Raw genomic sequence first — 18064 nt, 5'->3', positions numbered from 1 at the left:
ACAGTATGAAAAACATGGGAGAGGAGTTGGGAACTCTAAGAAGCGAACTAACCCTAACCAATCAATTAGGTTTTATCAGCTGTTTGTGTTTTTTTAAGTTAGATGGTGGTTTTGTGTTTCTATGGCGCGAGAGAGGAGACACGTAGATAAATATTCTTTCAGAGTAATACTAGTAAGAAATACAATAGGGATGCACCAAAAATTATGTTATACATACACATTATCAACTACCTGCCTTCGTGATATAAGTATATTTGCATTGTTTAAGAAAAAGATTAAGATTAAAAAGAAAATATCCCTTTTCAGTTACCTCACGGGTATATTTTTGAATCACATGGATTTCCATCCTAAGCACCCGATGACTGAAAATGTGTCCATCTTCATGGGTTGAAATCAGTGTAATAAAAATACTTATACCACGGAAATAAAATGGGTAATTTGGAACCATGCCATTATAATTTTGCAAAGTTTGAGATATGCCATCGGTATCTCAATGACATATAGGACCCACATGAGTCAATGACATGTGGGTCAGGATGGCATATCTCAAAATTTGCAAAATTATAATAGCATGGTTCTAATTTTCCTAAAATGGAATAAATTTGAATCTTACAAACATTCATATTTAAAAGCAGAATAAGTAAATGCTGCATTGAGTATACCAAGTGTACATAGATATTCCTTGAGAATAAACGATGGATGGATGGAGATATTCTCACGAAGGGTGTGTTTAGATAGGAAGTGTAAAGTTTTGGCGTGTCACATCGGATATACGGATACATATTTGAGATATTAAACGTAGTTTAATAATAAAACAAATTACATAATCCGCATGTAAACCGCGAGACGAATTTAGTGAGCCTAATTAATTCGTTATTAGCAAATGTTTACTACAACACCACATTATCAAATCATGACGCAATTAGGCTTAAAAGATTCGTCTCGCAATTTACACGCAATCTGTGTAATTAGTTATTTTTTCGTCTATATTTAATACTTTATGTATATTTTCAAATATTTGATATGATAGGGTGTAAATTTTTGACAGGACCGAAGTCAATCTACCCACATGTGGGCCATGGCCCCAGCCTGTAGGTCCATAGACTAGAGTCACAGCACCTCTCCTGACAGGCTGCGTTCACACAAGTCACTCAAGTCGCCCACAGCCAAAAGCTCCACGTCAACCCAACCCCCCCAAAAACTCAAAAAACCCAAACCCGTCTAAAAAAGAAAATAAAAGAAAAGAAAAGAAAAGAAAAAGAAAACCAAACCAAACCAAACCAAACCCGATCTATCCATCCAACCAACCAAGGGAGGAAGGGTCTCCGGGTCGCACTCGCATCGCGTCTGTGTGCGCGGTGACTGGTGCGTGCGTGCGTGGTGCGGTGCGGCCGCGCAGGCGCAGCACAGCACAGGCACAGCAGCCAAACCAAACCAAACCACAGGCAAGATGCCGCCGCAACAAAACCCCACCCCCCTCCACCACCACACCACTACACCACTCACGCCTCCTCCCCTCTCTCTCAGTCCACCCCTCCCCATTTCCACCACTCCGCCCTCGCCGCCGACCGCCGCCGCCGCCGCCTTCGCCGTCGTCTCGCAGCGCGACCCACGGCCACGCGGGGGGGACGCGCTCGTCGTCTCTCTCTCTGTCCTCTTGTGGTTCCCGCCGACGCACGAGCAGGAGCTAGGGTTTCCGGCGCCGGGGCGCCGGGGGTTATGAGCAGCAGCCGCCGCCCCGCAGGATCTAGGGTTCCGACGACTCCGCTCACGGATGGAGGGTGGTAGAGGCGCGGGCGACCTCCACTCGGTAACACGTCTTCCTCGCTCTCTCCCCCCTCCCCTCGCTTCCGCTTTTGCTCTCTCGCTGTGCGCCCGTCATGCGTTGCTTGCTTCAGTGGCGCTGCGCTTAGACCGGCGCGAGTTAGGGTTTTGCGTGGGGCTTAAAGTCGGGCCGCTGTGTGCATGGATGGTTTTTTTTTGAAGGTTTAGTTGGAGACTCGCGGTTGGGGCTGGAATTAGGGTTTTGAGCTTTCGGAGTAGTATCATGCTGCGGCGCGCCGTCAGTTATACTAAGTCAGGAAGTTAGCATGATAGCCTAGTTCATTCCCGTAGGTTTGAATTGCGGCTTTGGTTGTACAGTGGGCTTGCGGAGCATAGAGTATGCCTTTTGACTTGTGCCGACCTGGTTGTATAAGCTCTGTTTATGTTCACTAACCACAGGGCGCTGGTGGTCAAACTGGGACATCCTTGATCCTTTTTACCTGACCAATAGATGGCATTTTAGTTGGTACTGGATGCCCCATCATGGTGAATCATCTCATGTTGAATTAGCATTTAGCACATTCTAAGTGGTTACTTTGTGAGCTTTAGGCAAGCAAGTCCCACACGATCATCATGGTTTAAATCTCTGCCTTCCAGCGTTACTTGCTATAGCCTATAATGCAATCTTCATCAGTAGGCACTCTGTGTTGGTCGCCTAGAGTTGGGAAAAATGCAGTGCCTGGAGCATTTAGTTATCCGTCTGATGAATTTATCTTTGGTGTTATTTATATGTATGGACTGTGGCATACGCAGTTCACAAATGCTTAGCTTGGTCGAAAGTCTCCTTAGTCCACTTTAATTATTGATGTTTTCTTGTTGTTGGCAGTTTTGTCTCTACTGAATTACTACACCTTGCAGGCAAACACCCATGGATTATGATGATTCTGATTTTCAGAGCCAGAATTTCCAGTTAGCTGGTGAAGACAACAATAAATTCCCAGCAGGTCTGCGGCAATTTCCACTGCCCAAACTTGACATCGACGACCAACTACAAAGCCACCTCAGATTTGATAACCTAATTGATTCAGAGGGACTTTTTAGCGGACAAGGTCACGGCAACAGTTGGATTGAGGTTTTGTCCACTGGAAGTAGTGTTGTTGATTTTAGTTCTAGTGCTGCTGAATCTTGCTCTATAAATAGGACAAATAATGTATGGTCTGAGGCAACATCCACTGAATCTGTGGAAATGTTATTGAAGTCAGTGGGTGAAAATGAGATGACCGGTAACATGGATGAGAACGCACATCATCAGATTAGTGGAATGGACAGTAAAACTGATCCATCCAACATGCCGTCCAAAACAAGTGATTCTCCCACAGGCAACATTATAGTACCAGCTGAGAATGATAAGTCTCAGAGCACTCGTTCGGAAATGGCAGAAGATCCTTCAAGGATTCAGCCTCAGCTTGAGCATATCAGACCTTTCTCAGTGGATGACAAAGCTGAACAAGCAGTAGGTTCAACTTTATCAGACAGAAAATCTAACTATACGCTGGAATCTGTTTCTGAGAGGTGCATAGTGAGTGGGAGGTCTTCTTCTCCAAAGAAAACATCAGAAAGCTGTCCAGATGTTGGCAGCTATTTTGAGGTGGTCCATGATGACGATTCTTTGGACAACCTCAACATACAGTCAGATGGAGTAGGTTCTAGAAAGTTGAATAATGAACCCTTCTCAGACTTGGCACCATTACAGAACATTTATACTACCAGCTCATATCACTTTGAGCAGGACAATCAAGAATCAGGAGTTGGTGTTACCACTCAAGGTTCAGAAATATGCCACACGAATGAAAATAAAGATGGACTTCATGATTTGCAAAATTTGTCATGTACAAGCCAGCATTTGGGTTCTTCAAACTTAACTAGTGAAGTTAGCAATGAAACTTTATTGTCGGGAAGTTCTGATGGATTACTGGAGGCCATCACAAATCCAGTAAAGATGCTGCACAGGAGTGATGACACTAGTAAGAGAGCCAGTGCTACACTGCAATCATCTTTCTTACAAGTCGAGCATGCATCAGAAGGCACAAAAGGTTCTATTGACAGGAGCAGTGAGCCCGCCATGAAGAAATTTGGTGCTAGTGAAGAACCCAATTCTGCTAAATCTCAAGGTGAGCCAGATTTGAAAAATTCTAGTCCTCATCTTGTCATTCCTTTGCCAACCATAAGTGGTGAGTTTATTCAGTCTCCAAAAGGAAAACAGCTTGCTCATGTTGCTGGAGTTTCTGAAGAAACCAAATATGACAGGGTGGATGATACGAACCATAGCACTAGTGATGACTCAAAACTTGCCATGTTGGAGCAGCTTCAAGATTCTGTTGATAATCTATCTAGTGGTGTTATGGAAGAGAAGACAATCAGAGGGCAAATCTCAGCTGTTTCAGGGAACGTTGTACATGTAGTGAAAAGTGGTCATTGTGAAAAAGTTGCAGTTTCTACCAGTACAACAGATGATAAGTTTGAGTCACCGGGTGATATTGTGCCTGACAATTCTTCAGCTTGTTTACCTGATGAAAAAGACCCAAGCATCACAGTTAACCACGAGGTGTCATTCAAGGAAGGTGTTGTGCCTGCATTAGAAGACGATCCTGAGAAAATGTCCTCAATGAATCATGAGGAGCCATTGAAGGAAGATGATAAATCTACTTTAGAAGTTGGAGAACACAATACCACATCTCCTGTTTCTGAGCCCTTGCTGATGGGATCAACAGGATCAGTGAATCCGAACATTGATACTATTTGTAGCAGTGGTACTGATGCTGTTGCAGAAACACCACAATGCGAAGAACAGGCCACTTCTTCGGGTAGTTTGACCACAAATGCAACTCAGGATAAACTAGGTGAATTATGCTATATTTCCTTTTATCATATCAGTCCTGTTGGCGTATTTTTGAGATGTATGCATTACTAACATGCATTCCATTAATGTGGAGTTTGTCTTTAAAACTGACGATGCTTGGATTCATTCAGGTGATCATCCAGACGCTTGTCCACCGAAAGTCTTGACTACTGGGCCTTTGATGCAACCTGAGGATCATGAAGATTTAGTTGCACCATCCTCTGTCTTGGGTGCCTCGTCTGAAAAGGGTGAACAAAATAACGGAAAAGTTCCCTTGAATGGGATGGATGATTCGGGTGTGCAGTTACAAGGTCAGTTGCTTGTGGCCTCTAATGCCATTTTCCTCTAAAAGAGCTGTTCACTACTATTCTTTTTAGGAAATAGAACTTTTCTATAAAGCAAACATTTGATAGTAATAGTTCATCTGTTCTTTTTTATTTGATCTTTTAGACTTTTAAGTGCTTTTCTATGCACTTCTACCAGTATCATTCTGTGCACTGAACCATATTCACATTTCTATTCCAAGTAAACGTGTTAAGTATGCTAACATAAGTAGTGGAGTAATTCAAGTGGATCCAAAGTGATACGTTCTTTTTCTACAGATAAGGTATTAAGTCATGGTGGAGATCGTACTCTTGTTACTGTTTCATCAGAGAATAAGAATGGCTTAGAACATGGGACTGGTGAAGGAAGCTGCACTGATGCTACATGTGGTTCGCCTACAGTGATTAGTTGCAATGAATCCTGTCCAGAAGAAGATGGGCAGGGCAGTAATGCTTTGCTTCATCACAAACAAACCGAACCACCCAAGGATCCTAAAGATCATACAGCTTCGACTAACAATTCCCATGTCTCAAAAGAAGGTTCTTCCAGAAATGTAAAACCTACTCTTACTTCGGAGGAGACGCATACAGCCGAAGATAAAAGTTTTTCATTTGAGGTTGGAGCTCCACTAAATATAACTGAGAAAGCTCATGCTCCTGCTTGGAGCCCATTGCCTCGACCTGAAGTTGCTCAGAGTCCCGAGGTTTCTTTCTTGCCTTCTTTTGATGTATTTGAAACTAATAAATTCATCGATTTTTCATAGATTAAGTAGCTGAGACTTATTAACATGGTCTATTATGCTCTAAATTTTAGGTAACCACTGGAATTCCTAAACCTGGAAATCCATCGAATCATGGTAGTGATGAAAGTAAGAATTTGGCGATTGTGGAGACCAGCAAAGAACAACTATCTGGAAGGAAAGTGGTTGGAAGTGCTGAGGGGTCTTCTGTAAGCTCACATATTGGTCATATCACTAAAGCCAAAAGTACACCACTAGAGCAGGAACAACAACATCCAACTCCTGATGTCAATGGTGCGTAAAGTCGTAAATCTCTTGTGTACAAGTGGTCTAAGTATATAAATTACCTGACCTGACTACTTCAGTTTCTTCTGCAGCTTTGGGGCACCAACCTTTCACAGATTTACAGCATGTGCAGCTACGTGCACAGATATTTGTTTATGGAGCTCTCATGTAAACTCTAAACTCTCTTAAATTTGAGTTGGTTATATATGCAAATGTGTTGATTAGCGAAAACTATTTCTTTTGGCAGTCAAGGAATGCCACCGGCAGAATCTTACATGGTGTCAGCTTTTGGAGAACCTGGTTTGTTTGGTTCCATTGCAAAGTTTCAAAGTGATAATTTTTTATCTCTATCCTATATTCTCATTTATTTGTATTACTGAACAGCATGTGGTCGTAAGCCTCCATGGGGGACACTTTTGCAAGCTGCTTTGGAAAGATATAATAGTCAGAGGTCATCTTTAACTGGCTTGGAGACTCCTACAAGCTCACATATAGGTAAATATTGTGTGATTATGTCATAGTATTCTATGTATTGCACAATATTCTGTTTTCTAAGTAAAGATGTCTGCAGGTAGCCGTGTGACGGAAAAAGCCAGTAGAAGCACAGCGGTTAAAACTGCACCAGCTAGCAAAAAGGGTGGCAAAACTGTGTTGCCAGCACATACTGCTGTGCCCCTTCATTTGCCAACTTTAAATATGTCTCCTCTTGGTAGTTCTGCTTTGAGCTTGCCACGAGGTACTCATCTGGATTTTGGCCAGGCTGTATCACCAGTATTCCCATACAGTTCACAGACAAGGCAGCCTACTTCTGGTGTTGCATCGTGGTTTCCCCAGAGCCCTGGTGGGCGCGCTGCCCCCTGGTTGGTTCAACCACAGAATTTGATATTTGATTCATCGATGAAACCGCCTGTGCCGGCAAGTGCAAATGAAACTGCAAAGGGAGCATCCTCTAAAAACATATCCATTTCACAAGCTGTTTCACCTGTTGCATTCCCTCCGAATCAGGCGCCTTCTACCATTTCTCCATTAGCAGTCATACCTGAGGAAAAACAGAAGGCATCGGTTTCTACTTCTAAGCGTGGAGCTACACCACAAAAGTCAAGAAAAAGAAAGAAAGCTCCAGCAAGTCCAGAACAACCTATCATTGCCCCTCTGCTCAAAACAGATATTGCATCTGTTACTCCTGCCACTCAGCATACACCAGGCTTCACCTTATCCACTCATTCTCCAAGCAATATTTTGGCCAGTGGGCTTGTTTCTAACACAGGCTTGGTCACCCCTGTGCCTAATTATCAGATTACTGGTATCAAGGATGCAGAGCAAAGAATCTTTTCAGAACAGATCTCTGGTGCAATAGAGCAATCAATGGGACAAGCAAAAGGGGCAGGTGTGCATGCGATGGATGCAGTTAGGCATGCTGAAGGTATTTGGAGCCACTTATCAACAAATTCGAAAGGCAAATTACCTGCAGAAGTAGAAGAGAAGCTTACTTCAGCTGCTGCTGCTGCTTCTGCAGCAGTTTCTGTTGCAAAGGCAGCTGCTGAAGCTGCTAAGATGGCCTCAGAGGCTGCATTGCAGGCAAAAATGATGGCAGAGGAAGTCCTTTCTTCTACCTATGCAAATTCCTCTCAGAAGCATGATGCTGGTGAATTTAAAGTCAGTAACAACCTGGCTAGTTTCTCAAGTTTGACACCCACATCGTCTTGGAAAACAAAGGATGACATTTCCAAGGGTTCCATTATTTCAGTGGCACGGGAGGTTGCTAGAAAGAGGGTTGAAGAGGCAGCAGCAGCTGCAAAACGTGCAGAAAACTTGGATGCCATTCTGAAAGCTGCAGAACTTGCTGCAGAGGCTGTGTTCAAAGCAGGAACCATCATTGGTATGGGTGAACCTTTACCTTTTACCCTTAGTGAGCTGTTGGAAGCTGGTCCTGATGGTTACTGGAAATCTGATCAAGTGAGGAATAAGAAGGCTACAAAATTGGAACTACCTACTGATTTTAGTAAATCTGGAAGGAAGCGTGGTGGCAAAGCTAAACATGACCATGCAATACAGAACTTAGAGCCATCTTCTAGTGGCAAAGGGTTGCAGCTAGATGTAGTGCATTCAGGTAAAGCTACTATCCCATTCATAAATATATGGCACTTTAGACGACTCAACTTGTCCAACAATATATGGCCTTTTAAGTTTTTCAAGAAGCATGTTCCTCGGTATTTCTCGCTACATCTTATCCATTATAAATATCTTGCACATATTTCCACTCGAGTGATTGATATACTTAGGTCCTGTTTGGGGCAGTTTAAAATTTTGGGAAGCAACTTGTTGGTAGGCAGCTTCCAAAAATCTGGAGAAGCTGGGTTTCCTAGCTTCTGGCTTCTAGTTCATTTTCTAGATTCCGTAACTACAGCTTCTCAGAATTAGGATGAAAAGCTGGACGGTTTGGGGGAGCTTTCGATTCTGGGAAAAGCTGCAGCTGCTAGAAGCTCTCCAAAACAGGCCCTTAGGCTTTATCAAGTATCTGTGGTCTGGAATTGTGTGTGCTTGTATTGTGGCAAGAGAACAAGGAAATTGGCAGCATATGCATTAAACCCAAGATTCTTTACCCAGCATTAAAATGAAATTTGAAGCAATTGATATTGGTGTTGCGGTCATTTTGGACAATGCCTTTGTCGTGATGCTAGGGCTGAACATGTTGTCTAAACATAAGCAGCAGGGAGTAGTTGTGTTCAATTCCAACTCGCGCAACTGATTTTGTGTTTTTGTTTGGCTCATGTAGGGAACGTGGCTGAAGATGTTCCCACCATTGCTCCAGTCAATGGGAACAGAAATGATGCAGCACCGAACATAATCTGGAATGGCATTGAAAAGGGATCTGCTGTTGAGGTCAGTTTACAACTTTAATGTTTGACTGCACATATTTTACTGCAAATCTGTGATATCCTCTTAGCTCATGCATTTCATTTCATCAGGTTTTAGTTCACAAGGGTGAGTCTGGAGTAGCTTGGTTTTCTGCCAAAGTTCTTGATATAAACAATGATAGTGCATGTATCAGCTACGACTCTCACACTGAAGGTGAGTGTGCATTTATTCTTTTCACATGTCCACATCGATGTGGTGACGAGCACTTCTTTTCCACAATGCAACTATAAGGCCTTCGACATCTATATAGCGGTGATACTTCACAAAATTGATCTATCGGTTATTCGGTATCAGATACACCATACACAATATCTGTCCTAGTAATGCTGACGCTGATAGTGATACTTTGAGCTACAGTCAAGTGTTAAGCTGATCGAGTATTGGGATTGACTAATTTTCAGAAACTGGTCTTCGCAAAGAATGGGTGCCATTGAGACAGGAAGGGGAGAAGGCACCTCAAATCCGCCTTGCTCATCCTGCAACTGTTTCTAGATTTAAAGGAACTAGGAAGCGCCGTAGGGACACATCAGGAAATTACTCTTGGGCTATTGGTGATCATGTGGACGTATTGATTGAAGATAGGTATGTCATTCAACATTCTCTAGTTCTACTATTTTTGTAGGTTAAGGGCTGGAAGATGGATGAGGATGGTATACTTGTACATTTGCCTAACCAACCTGATGCCATTTTTGTGCTTAAAATTTGGATGTCTAGAGGTAGAAATAATCAAACATGTCTTGTTTTTGTCTCGGAGTGCATAATGATTTCTGCTATGTATTAGTTTTTCTGTTACTGTATCAGCATGTTAGTCCCATGTTGAGTCTGTTGAGACAATTCCCAGGAGGTTAAAAATGTGAAGTATATATGCAAGGTTCAAATCATGTGTTTTTTATGTGAATTGGATGAGGGATGTGTTCAAATCATAGGTTGAAATACCTTACTTTTTTTTTTTGATATACTTGTATTTTAGAGTTGATTTCCTTTTGTTCCATTTTCTTCATTTCCTCTGGGTCTGTTTGCACATAGGTTCTTGGGCATGTGAGGTTTGTTGTTTAAGTCTACCTATGTAACCAATCCCATCAATTCTAATTTGATGTATCATCAGTAACTTTTTGTTATTAGCTCCTTTTGATATGTAACCTATTTCTTTCTTTTCCTGCAGTTGGCGAGAGGGAATTATTTCTCGCAACCGTGATGGTGATGAAACAAAGCTTACCGTACAATTTTCAGGTATCATAGTAATGTGATGTGCTAACCAGTAATAATACAACTATCATGAATGTCAGGTGAACTATTGGGATGTTTGGTTTGTGTACGTTGATCCATCATGGGGATCGTTTCATGATTATTGTGGGATGACTTAATGAATCAAATTGACCATCTCATTCCTCACTTCAAACTGACCCTAACAAGTGCATAGCCATATGACCGTGGGATGCTGCCACCTCAGAATTGAAACTGATATACCATAAAATTTTCATTGAAAAAACTGTTGATCTTGATTATTTACAACTCTTTCTGCTTTCATATTGATTTATGTGATTCATATCAAAGCCTATGTTTCCATTTTAACTCGTGTATTTTGAATTCTTCAATGGAGGACCTTTAACCCTTTGTTCTGTGTTGATCATTTTATATCCAGCAGGAACCAGTGATTCCTTAGTTGTTGATGCTTGGAATCTTCGCCCATCACTTGTTTGGAACGATGGGCAGTGGATAGAGTGGTCCCGAGGGAAGACGGTTGATTGTAATAAGGTGGCTTTACTTTCTAGATATGCTATTTCCTTTTTCAATCGAATGCCTGATATATTACTTTTGCACAATTATATTCAATTAATAGTTTTTTATGGTCTCAGGGTGATTCTCCTCATGAGAAACGGCAAAGAACAAAAGGTAATGATCATGTACCTATTGGTGGAGCAGCAGCAGGCCCTTCTATGGATACGAGCACAAATGCTGCAGCAAAACCAGAGGAGCCAAAGCCATTGGCTTTATCTGATAGGGACATGGTTTTCAACATCGGAAAGAGGGTAGTTGAGAGTAAAACTGATGGTGTTGCTTTCAAGCGACCTGGACTTCGGAAAGAAGGATCACGGGTAGTTGGTGTTCCAAAACCTGGAAAGAAGAAAAAGTTTATGGAAGTAAGCAAACACTATGATGCAGATCAAGCTGATAAAATTTCTGAGGGTAATGCATCTACCAGACCTGTGAAACATTTGGTGCCAAATGTGCCAAGACCACGGGAAGGTACTTCTAAAGTTGACCAGAAAGGAAAGAGGATAGGGGAGATGAGATCGAGAGTACCTAAATCTACAAAGTCTCAGGATGGTGCAACTAACATCATTCCTGGCAAGGGACCTTTATCCATGTCTGCCCCAAGCACTGGTGTTTTCGAAAGTAGTCATACATTTATAGGAAGTACAATAGGTTCTTCCAACAACATGAACCTCTCTGTAGAAAAGAATAGTTCTGTCCATGGCGTTGGCCTTAGATCTGAAGATTCTTCTGTTTCTGAACCACACATCCAAGCTGCATCTGCTGCTCCTACTTCCAGGAAGAATTTAACCACTACTGATCGAGCTAAAAGGAAACTTGTTCCTTCTATGGATAATTCGAACAGGACCACAAACAAAACATCTGAAATTCCAGGGAAGAGTGCTGATTCTACTGAACCCAGAAGGTCGAACCGCCGAATTCAACCAACCTCACGGGTAAGTTAATCAGGAACTACCGTCAAGTTATAATGGACATTTGTTTCTTTCTTTTGGCACCGACTTTTACTATTATGTCACTGAATGTTGGTAATACATTCTTTAAAGAACTGTTTACTCTGTAGCACACAATTTGTGTGTAGTTACGTTGTAGTTGGTCTAGCCTTTCTCACTAGTCATAATTTGGATGAGTTTATCAGTATCATACAAACTTTTGGCAGTTTTTTCTTCAGATGGTTTGAGATACCTGTGTTCTTTTCTTTTGCCTCTGCACATGAGTGTAGTTTTTTCTTCAGATGGTTTGAGATACCTGTGTTCTTTTCTTTTGCCTCTGCACATGAGTAAACACGGCTGGTGCATGTGCGAGCTTGCTGTGAAATTTGTAGGAGTCCATTTGTTTTTGGGAAAAATTAACTATTTTGCCACTCAATATAGATGTATTTAAGAATTTGCCGCTATGTAGTTGCTAATTAACTGTTTACCACTCGAGATGCACACTCCTAATAAAACACCATCAGTTTATCCCCTAAATACCCGTCCCACTTATTTTTCTTTCTGTTTTGCCCTCCGGCGCCATAGGCTAATCTCTTTGCTTGCCTCCTCACGAAATTGCTGCCTTCTGTTCCTCCGCAATCCCCTTGTGGAAACCAGTGATGGGCACCGTCACCATCTTGGCGCCAGCAATCAGCATTACCTTGCTCCAATTTGTCCTGGCACAATGCGACTTCCATCGTAAATGTTTCTGTTGGCAAGAACAGGGAAGCAATTCAGCTGTAAATCAAGGCGTGGAAAGAATGCTTATTCCTAAATGCTTCGCATGGCTAAGCCAAAAATGCTAGAAAAATGAAACCAGTCGAATGGTACCAACTGCTTCAGCAGCTTGATCGTTGATATTGTTTTGTCAGGGGCAGTTTCCAATTTAGTTGCCTGAAGACCTTAGGTTGTGACCCTATGTCTTCGCCAGAGTGCTGTATTGCGACCATGACGAGAGGCATCAGGGCACTGTTGCGTTGCACGCGTGGATGGTAGGGAGCAATGCGCCACTCATCTGGTTCAAAGTGGGCCTCGTATAGTTCAAAGCGTGCAAGCTAAGCGGTATCACCAATGGCCAAAACCGGAAGAAAAATAGATGGGCTTGGTGTTTAGGTGGTAAATTGCAACGAACTTCCCCGAAGTGGCATTTTATTATAGACATATGGTACTTGTTAAGTGGCAAATAATAAATTGCCGAATATGTGGTGGCAAATTATTAATTATGTCTATGCTGAGTGGATAATAGTTGATTTTCCTGTTGTTTTATTGAGCATGCCATTTATGCTAATTTTGGTTTTGTGTTTGCGACAGTTACTGGAGGGTCTGCAGAGTTCCCTTATAGTTTCCAAAGTTCCAGGCGAAAAGGGTCCTAGGACTAACTACAGAAGTGCTTCCTCAAGAGGTGACTCTTCTTTTTCGTGCTTGTAGATAATTTATGGCCCCCATTTTCCCTCTGAGGCACTGATAATTTGCAATCTGTTTGGTGTAACAGGGCGAAACCTTGGCTGAGAAAAAGGCTTTGCTGCGCTGTTGTTGGGATAATTCTCGTTTTGTACATAACTGGTTAGCTCGATGGAGGCAAAAGAGGATAGGATTGGAGTAAAGACTTCCCCGGAGAAGATGTGCTCAGGTGTATTATATGCTAGCTTAAGTTAGTGGGGTTTATTTTTTGGATTTGTACTGGACACTTGTGTTATGTGATGTAGAGTAGACATTAATCATCCAAAAACCACCGTTTAATCTGTATGGATACAGCGAAAGAGAAATTGGACACGGTTTAAACTCATCGTCTGTGGTAAACCATTTGACGGATGTATTAACCTTCTCCGTCCTTTTGTGGAATTGATGGATTGCTACCTTTTGTTTTGACTTCAGTGAATTCGTCTACAGTTTGAACCCTTTTATTCTTCCTTGCGCCGCTGCCTCTTCATCGTTGTGTGATCACCAAATTTCGTGCTGCTGCTCTTTCAGCTGGATTTGTGCGTCCACGCTTTGCCGTTGCAATTGCAGCTGGAATGGCGGATAGCTTTGTTTGGCTGGAGGTTGGATCTGATTCACGTTTGCTGCAGCAACTTAAGTTTGGACACGCAACCTTTTCAGTTTCTTTCCCTTTTGCTGCGTCCTGTCGTGCGTGCAGCGTCGCTCTAAATGCTTCATTGACGAAATGGGATGTACTGATTAGGGCTGCTAAAATCGTTTAGATGTTGACAGCACGGCCAGTGCCAGAAAATGATGACATGAATGAGGCCTTGTGGCTCCTGACCAAATCAAGCCTTCTGACCATATCGCTTAAGTAGGTCATCAATTTGCTAAGGGATGTAAGCGGATAGTCACTGTCGGCACATAAACTCACTTTATATACTCCGCCCGTTTCATATTATAAGTAATTCAACTTTTTTCCTCCGTTTCATATTAAGTCATTTGACTTTTTTTGTCAAATACTTAAAATTTCTTAAAGTTTGATCAAATTTATAGTAAAATACAGTAACATTTTTAATACAAAACGAACATGGTATCAAATATATAGTCTATGCTATATTTAATCAAACTAATTTGGTATCTTAGATGTTGCTAATTTGTTTTATAAATTTGGTCAAATCTAAAGAACTTTAATTAGGAAAAAAGTCAAACGACTAAACAGTGTTGGCTTTCGTAGGAAATCTATTATAGCAGCCATAGAAGTCAATCATCAGGCATCAGCGAGGTAGCTGCATATATTTCCTCTTGCCAAGTCTAGTAGGTCATACAAAATCCATCAAGTTGCTTCCTTCAAATTGGCAGCTAGTAGCTGGCAATTTTGACTCCTATTCATACACTGAAGCAATCACCTAACCATCTAGCAACAATTTTAAAAAGAAAGTACTGTCTTGCCTGACTCGATGTATAATTGTACCAACCATTGCATAATCCTACAGAACATTCATATCCCTCTTGAATTCAACCATCAAGCACATCAGGAAGGATGGTCGGTGGCTTCGACAAACTGAAAGTGGAGTTCATCGACCAAGATGAGAGTGTGCAGGTCGTTGCAGACACCATCAGAAGCTCCGGTGAGATTCCTGAAAGGTATGCCAGGCCTGAGATGGAGGCCGATCCTGTCATCATCGACACCGATGGTTACAATCTGCCGGTAATAGATATGTCAAGGTTGATCAATCCTGAGTTCTCCGAGGAGGAGATTGCCAAGCTCGGATCAGCCTGTGAGGATTGGGGATTCTTCCAGGTTTGAGTTCTTATGCCTCGGTTTTAAAAGTAAAGAGACGCTGATTGTTTTACTCTGCAACATTGTAGACTTTTCACATCAAGTAGACTGCAGCAACAGCTAGTAATCTTCAGAAATGTGCAATACTTGCAGCTTGTGAACCATGGGGTGGATGGGGAGTTGCTGCAACGGATCAAGGATGACATCACAGAGTTCTTCAGACTTCCTCTGCAGGAGAAGATGTCCGTGGCGATCCCACCCAATGGCTTGCAGGGGTTCGGTCACCACTTCGTCTTCTCCAAGGAGCAGAAGCTGGACTGGGTCGATTTGCTCTTCCTCACCACACGCCCAGTGGAGGACAGGACCACAGAGTTCTGGCCTACAAAGCCTCCCACATTCAGGTGAATATATGCTTTGTTTTACCAGTTCACTTCTGTCATGTGATGTCAGACTCCACAACATAATTTTATCTGTCAAAACAGAATTTCATCAGAAAGTATATATGCACTAGGATCGGGAAACTGGAAATTGCTGAACTAAGCATGAGTGATCAGCTAGAAGAAATCTATTTAACTAGCATGGTGGCCCACACAGATTGTAAATTGTATTTCTATATGGCTAGAGGAATACAATTTAGAAATAGTTGACTAGAGTTCCAATAAGGAGTACAATATTCCTTATATGGCTAGAGGAATACAATACAGAACTAAGGAGTTCCGATATTCCTTATATAAGGAATACAATTTCCAATATAGAAATACAATTTAGAACTATAGTCAACTATTTCTAAATTGTATTTCTATATGGACTCTATTTTTCTTTTTCTCCGATTAATATGAGAATTTTTAGACCGTGAGAGCGAACGTGGAGGCTCCTTTTTCTATTCCCTTAATAAGTTAATGGATTTCCTTTTTCACCGCTGAAATTTGGTCATTACAGGGACTCACTTGACAAGTACTCGCTGGAGATTGCAAATGTGTCTGCTAAGCTGTTCAAGTTCATGGCCATCAACCTGGGCGTCGACGAGGAGGCACTCCTTGCAGCATTCAAGCCAGAGCAACCTCAGAGTGTAAGGATCAACCATTACCCACCCTGCAGTCAGGCTAACAAGGTGCTGGGCCTCTCGCCGCACACGGATGGCGTCGGCATGACACTGCTCCTCCAAGTGAACGACGTGCAAGGGCTCCAGATCAGGAAGGACGGCAGGTGGTTCGCCGTGAAGAACCTCCCTGGAGCCCTCGTCGTCAATGTCGGCGACGTTCTTGAGGTGAATGCACCTTCCTTGGCAATGCTTTTCATGACCGCCAAAAGCTGTGTTGTGTTGTCATGCATCATGCCATTATTGATAGGAAGAAAAGAACAGCTGACTGAAATTCTTGAGAAAATTTCCTAAGAACTATAATAAATAGGAGTATGTAGCAACCTTTTTTTCTGAACAAAAAGAGTGGGTGACACTTGATCATCTTTTCAGCTATTTGTCTATATATTAAAGTTGTTTTCTTTCTCAACAGATCCTCACCAATGGCAAGTACAAGAGTATTGAGCACAGAGCAGTAATAAACCCTGATAAGGAAAGGATCACACTTGCTGCATTCCAGAGCGTTCCGCTTTCCAGCACAGTTGGCCCACTCCAGGAGCTTCTGATGAAAGGTGAGGCACGCTACAAGACGGTTGATGGTGCTGAGTTCACCAAAGGCTACTTTGCCGCGAAGCTGGAAGGCAGGAGATACCTGGAGAGCTTGAAGCTGGGAGTGTGAATGTGTCAGGATGAGTAGTTTTTGCTTCTCTTTGATTCTTTTGTTTCGGTGAATGGATAACGATGCTACATCTTCCTCATCCTGGTACAATTCAGCTGGTATTTTCCTTGACCATACACTCAACTGGAGTATTAGTGCCCATGAGCTAACGGCACAGAGAACAATGGAACATATGGTAGAACTGGCTGGCAGGTATGATGTCCGAGATTGCGTACAACACGCAGTTCCTTGGGATCCATTTCATATGCCAGTAAAGTATTGTCCAATCCATAATGAAAGAAGATCAAATTGCACTCTGGATGAACTGCAATTACCTGGTAACCACGATCAAATTCGTATTTCTTCCCTCCAAAGAGCTCCAAGGTGCTAACAGTACGCTTTAAGATCCAATTATCTGTATTATAGTCTTCAAGGACCCAAAGTGACAGATTGAAGATATCAAGCGGGTCAACATTAAGAGCACATAGGTGACCCTGAGTACGATCAATCATGGGAGCACCATGACCACCACTATCCGGCATAGGAATTATCTTCCATCTCTTCCCCTCCATGTCAACCGCCACAATCTCATTTCTTACAGCAACAAAATGCATAAAACCATTAAGGAACACACCTCTCGGGCCACCATAACTAACTCCAACACCATGATTCCATCCACTCTCATGGAGATTCCATAACCCAGTTTTGGACGAATAGATCCCCACCGCTGTGATGCACCCATCTGGACCCTCCAAATACTCGAGCACATGGAAATGCGAGGAGATGGCTGGGTCAAAACCCAAGCAGGCAATGGGGTGGTCTTCAAGATAAGATGAGTCAGAAGCCCAGTTGGCCTTTGGTAACATCACCCACTTCTTGGTCACAGGATTGCACACGGCGTAATGGAACGGTGCATTCCCATCACTATCGCAAGGGCCAGACTGGAAGCAGCGGAAGAGGAGGAGGCCATTGCAGGAGTCCAAGGGGAAGAGATCGTTGCACTCGCCCAGGAAGGAGAAGGATGGTTAGATGAGAGGTACCCCTTTCCCAGAGACGTTGGTGAAGCGGTACACCAAGGAAGGCCAGCACTCCTTGTTGAAAGTTGTGTAGAAGAAGCCGGATAGCATCTGGGGCAGCTTCTAGCGGTGCTCATGGTCGGCGATGAGGTTGCGCCAGGACCGGCAGACGCACTTGAAGCGGCACACAGAGCGAATGGGGAGGCGGCGGAGGATCTCGATGACGAGATCGTCGGTGAGGCGGCCTCACCGGGTTCCGCTCACCGGGGAGATTCTCCATCAGGTGAAGCTGCGGAGAACGTTAGCCTGCAATGCATGAAGAAGGATTGGTCGGCAAAAGCAGGTCGAACAGGTAAACGCATTGAGCAGATGGGGATTAATCAAAGAAAACATCGAAATGACAAAGAAAGAGAAAAAAATCTGACAAGAAACAAAT

General features: G+C 42.8%; 2 protein-coding genes and 1 pseudogene across 6 annotated transcripts; 2 read left to right on the top strand and 1 right to left on the bottom strand.

The window, feature by feature from the left end:
- The first annotated feature begins 1495 nt into the window (after nucleotides 1-1495).
- Nucleotides 1496-13548, top strand: LOC4349371 (uncharacterized). 4 transcript variants are annotated; one of them, XM_066304637.1, is made up of 17 exons: nucleotides 1496-1810; nucleotides 2683-4664; nucleotides 4795-4974; nucleotides 5266-5690; nucleotides 5801-6020; nucleotides 6104-6179; nucleotides 6259-6311; nucleotides 6396-6506; nucleotides 6583-8121; nucleotides 8788-8894; nucleotides 8981-9083; nucleotides 9332-9512; nucleotides 10093-10160; nucleotides 10576-10685; nucleotides 10787-11641; nucleotides 12986-13076; nucleotides 13167-13548. In XM_066304637.1, the coding sequence occupies exons 2-17, from the start codon at nucleotides 2693-2695 to the stop codon at nucleotides 13181-13183; spliced, it is 6108 nt and encodes a 2035-aa protein (XP_066160734.1). In that variant the 5' UTR covers nucleotides 1496-1810; nucleotides 2683-2692; the 3' UTR covers nucleotides 13184-13548. The 4 variants fall into 4 exon arrangements, with proteins under 4 accessions (XP_066160734.1, XP_015614106.1, XP_015614105.1 ...); XM_015758620.3 differs by having other exon boundaries at nucleotides 10573-10685; XM_015758619.3 differs by having other exon boundaries at nucleotides 6092-6179.
- Nucleotides 13549-14352: 804 nt separating this feature from the next.
- LOC9272608 (F-box protein At5g07610-like) lies at nucleotides 14353-17908 on the bottom strand (annotated as a pseudogene). The gene is made up of 2 exons (XR_010736935.1): nucleotides 15824-17908; nucleotides 14353-15346 (listed from the first exon to the last, which is right to left on the bottom strand). The product of XR_010736935.1 is annotated as an F-box protein At5g07610-like (transcript).
- Nucleotides 14637-16933, top strand: LOC4349369 (2-oxoglutarate-dependent dioxygenase 11-like). Its single transcript, XM_015758805.3, has 4 exons — nucleotides 14637-14897; nucleotides 15030-15277; nucleotides 15816-16143; nucleotides 16388-16933. Exons 1-4 carry the CDS (start codon nucleotides 14637-14639, stop codon nucleotides 16631-16633), a joined length of 1083 nt encoding a protein of 360 aa, XP_015614291.1. The 3' UTR covers nucleotides 16634-16933.
- Nucleotides 17909-18064: the final 156 nt, after the last annotated feature.

This window comes from Oryza sativa, chromosome 10 (assembly GCF_034140825.1).
Source record: "Oryza sativa Japonica Group chromosome 10, ASM3414082v1".
In the NCBI taxonomy this organism is placed as follows: Eukaryota; Viridiplantae; Streptophyta; class Magnoliopsida; order Poales; family Poaceae; genus Oryza; species Oryza sativa.
This window is presented reverse-complemented; position numbering and strand designations above follow the sequence as displayed.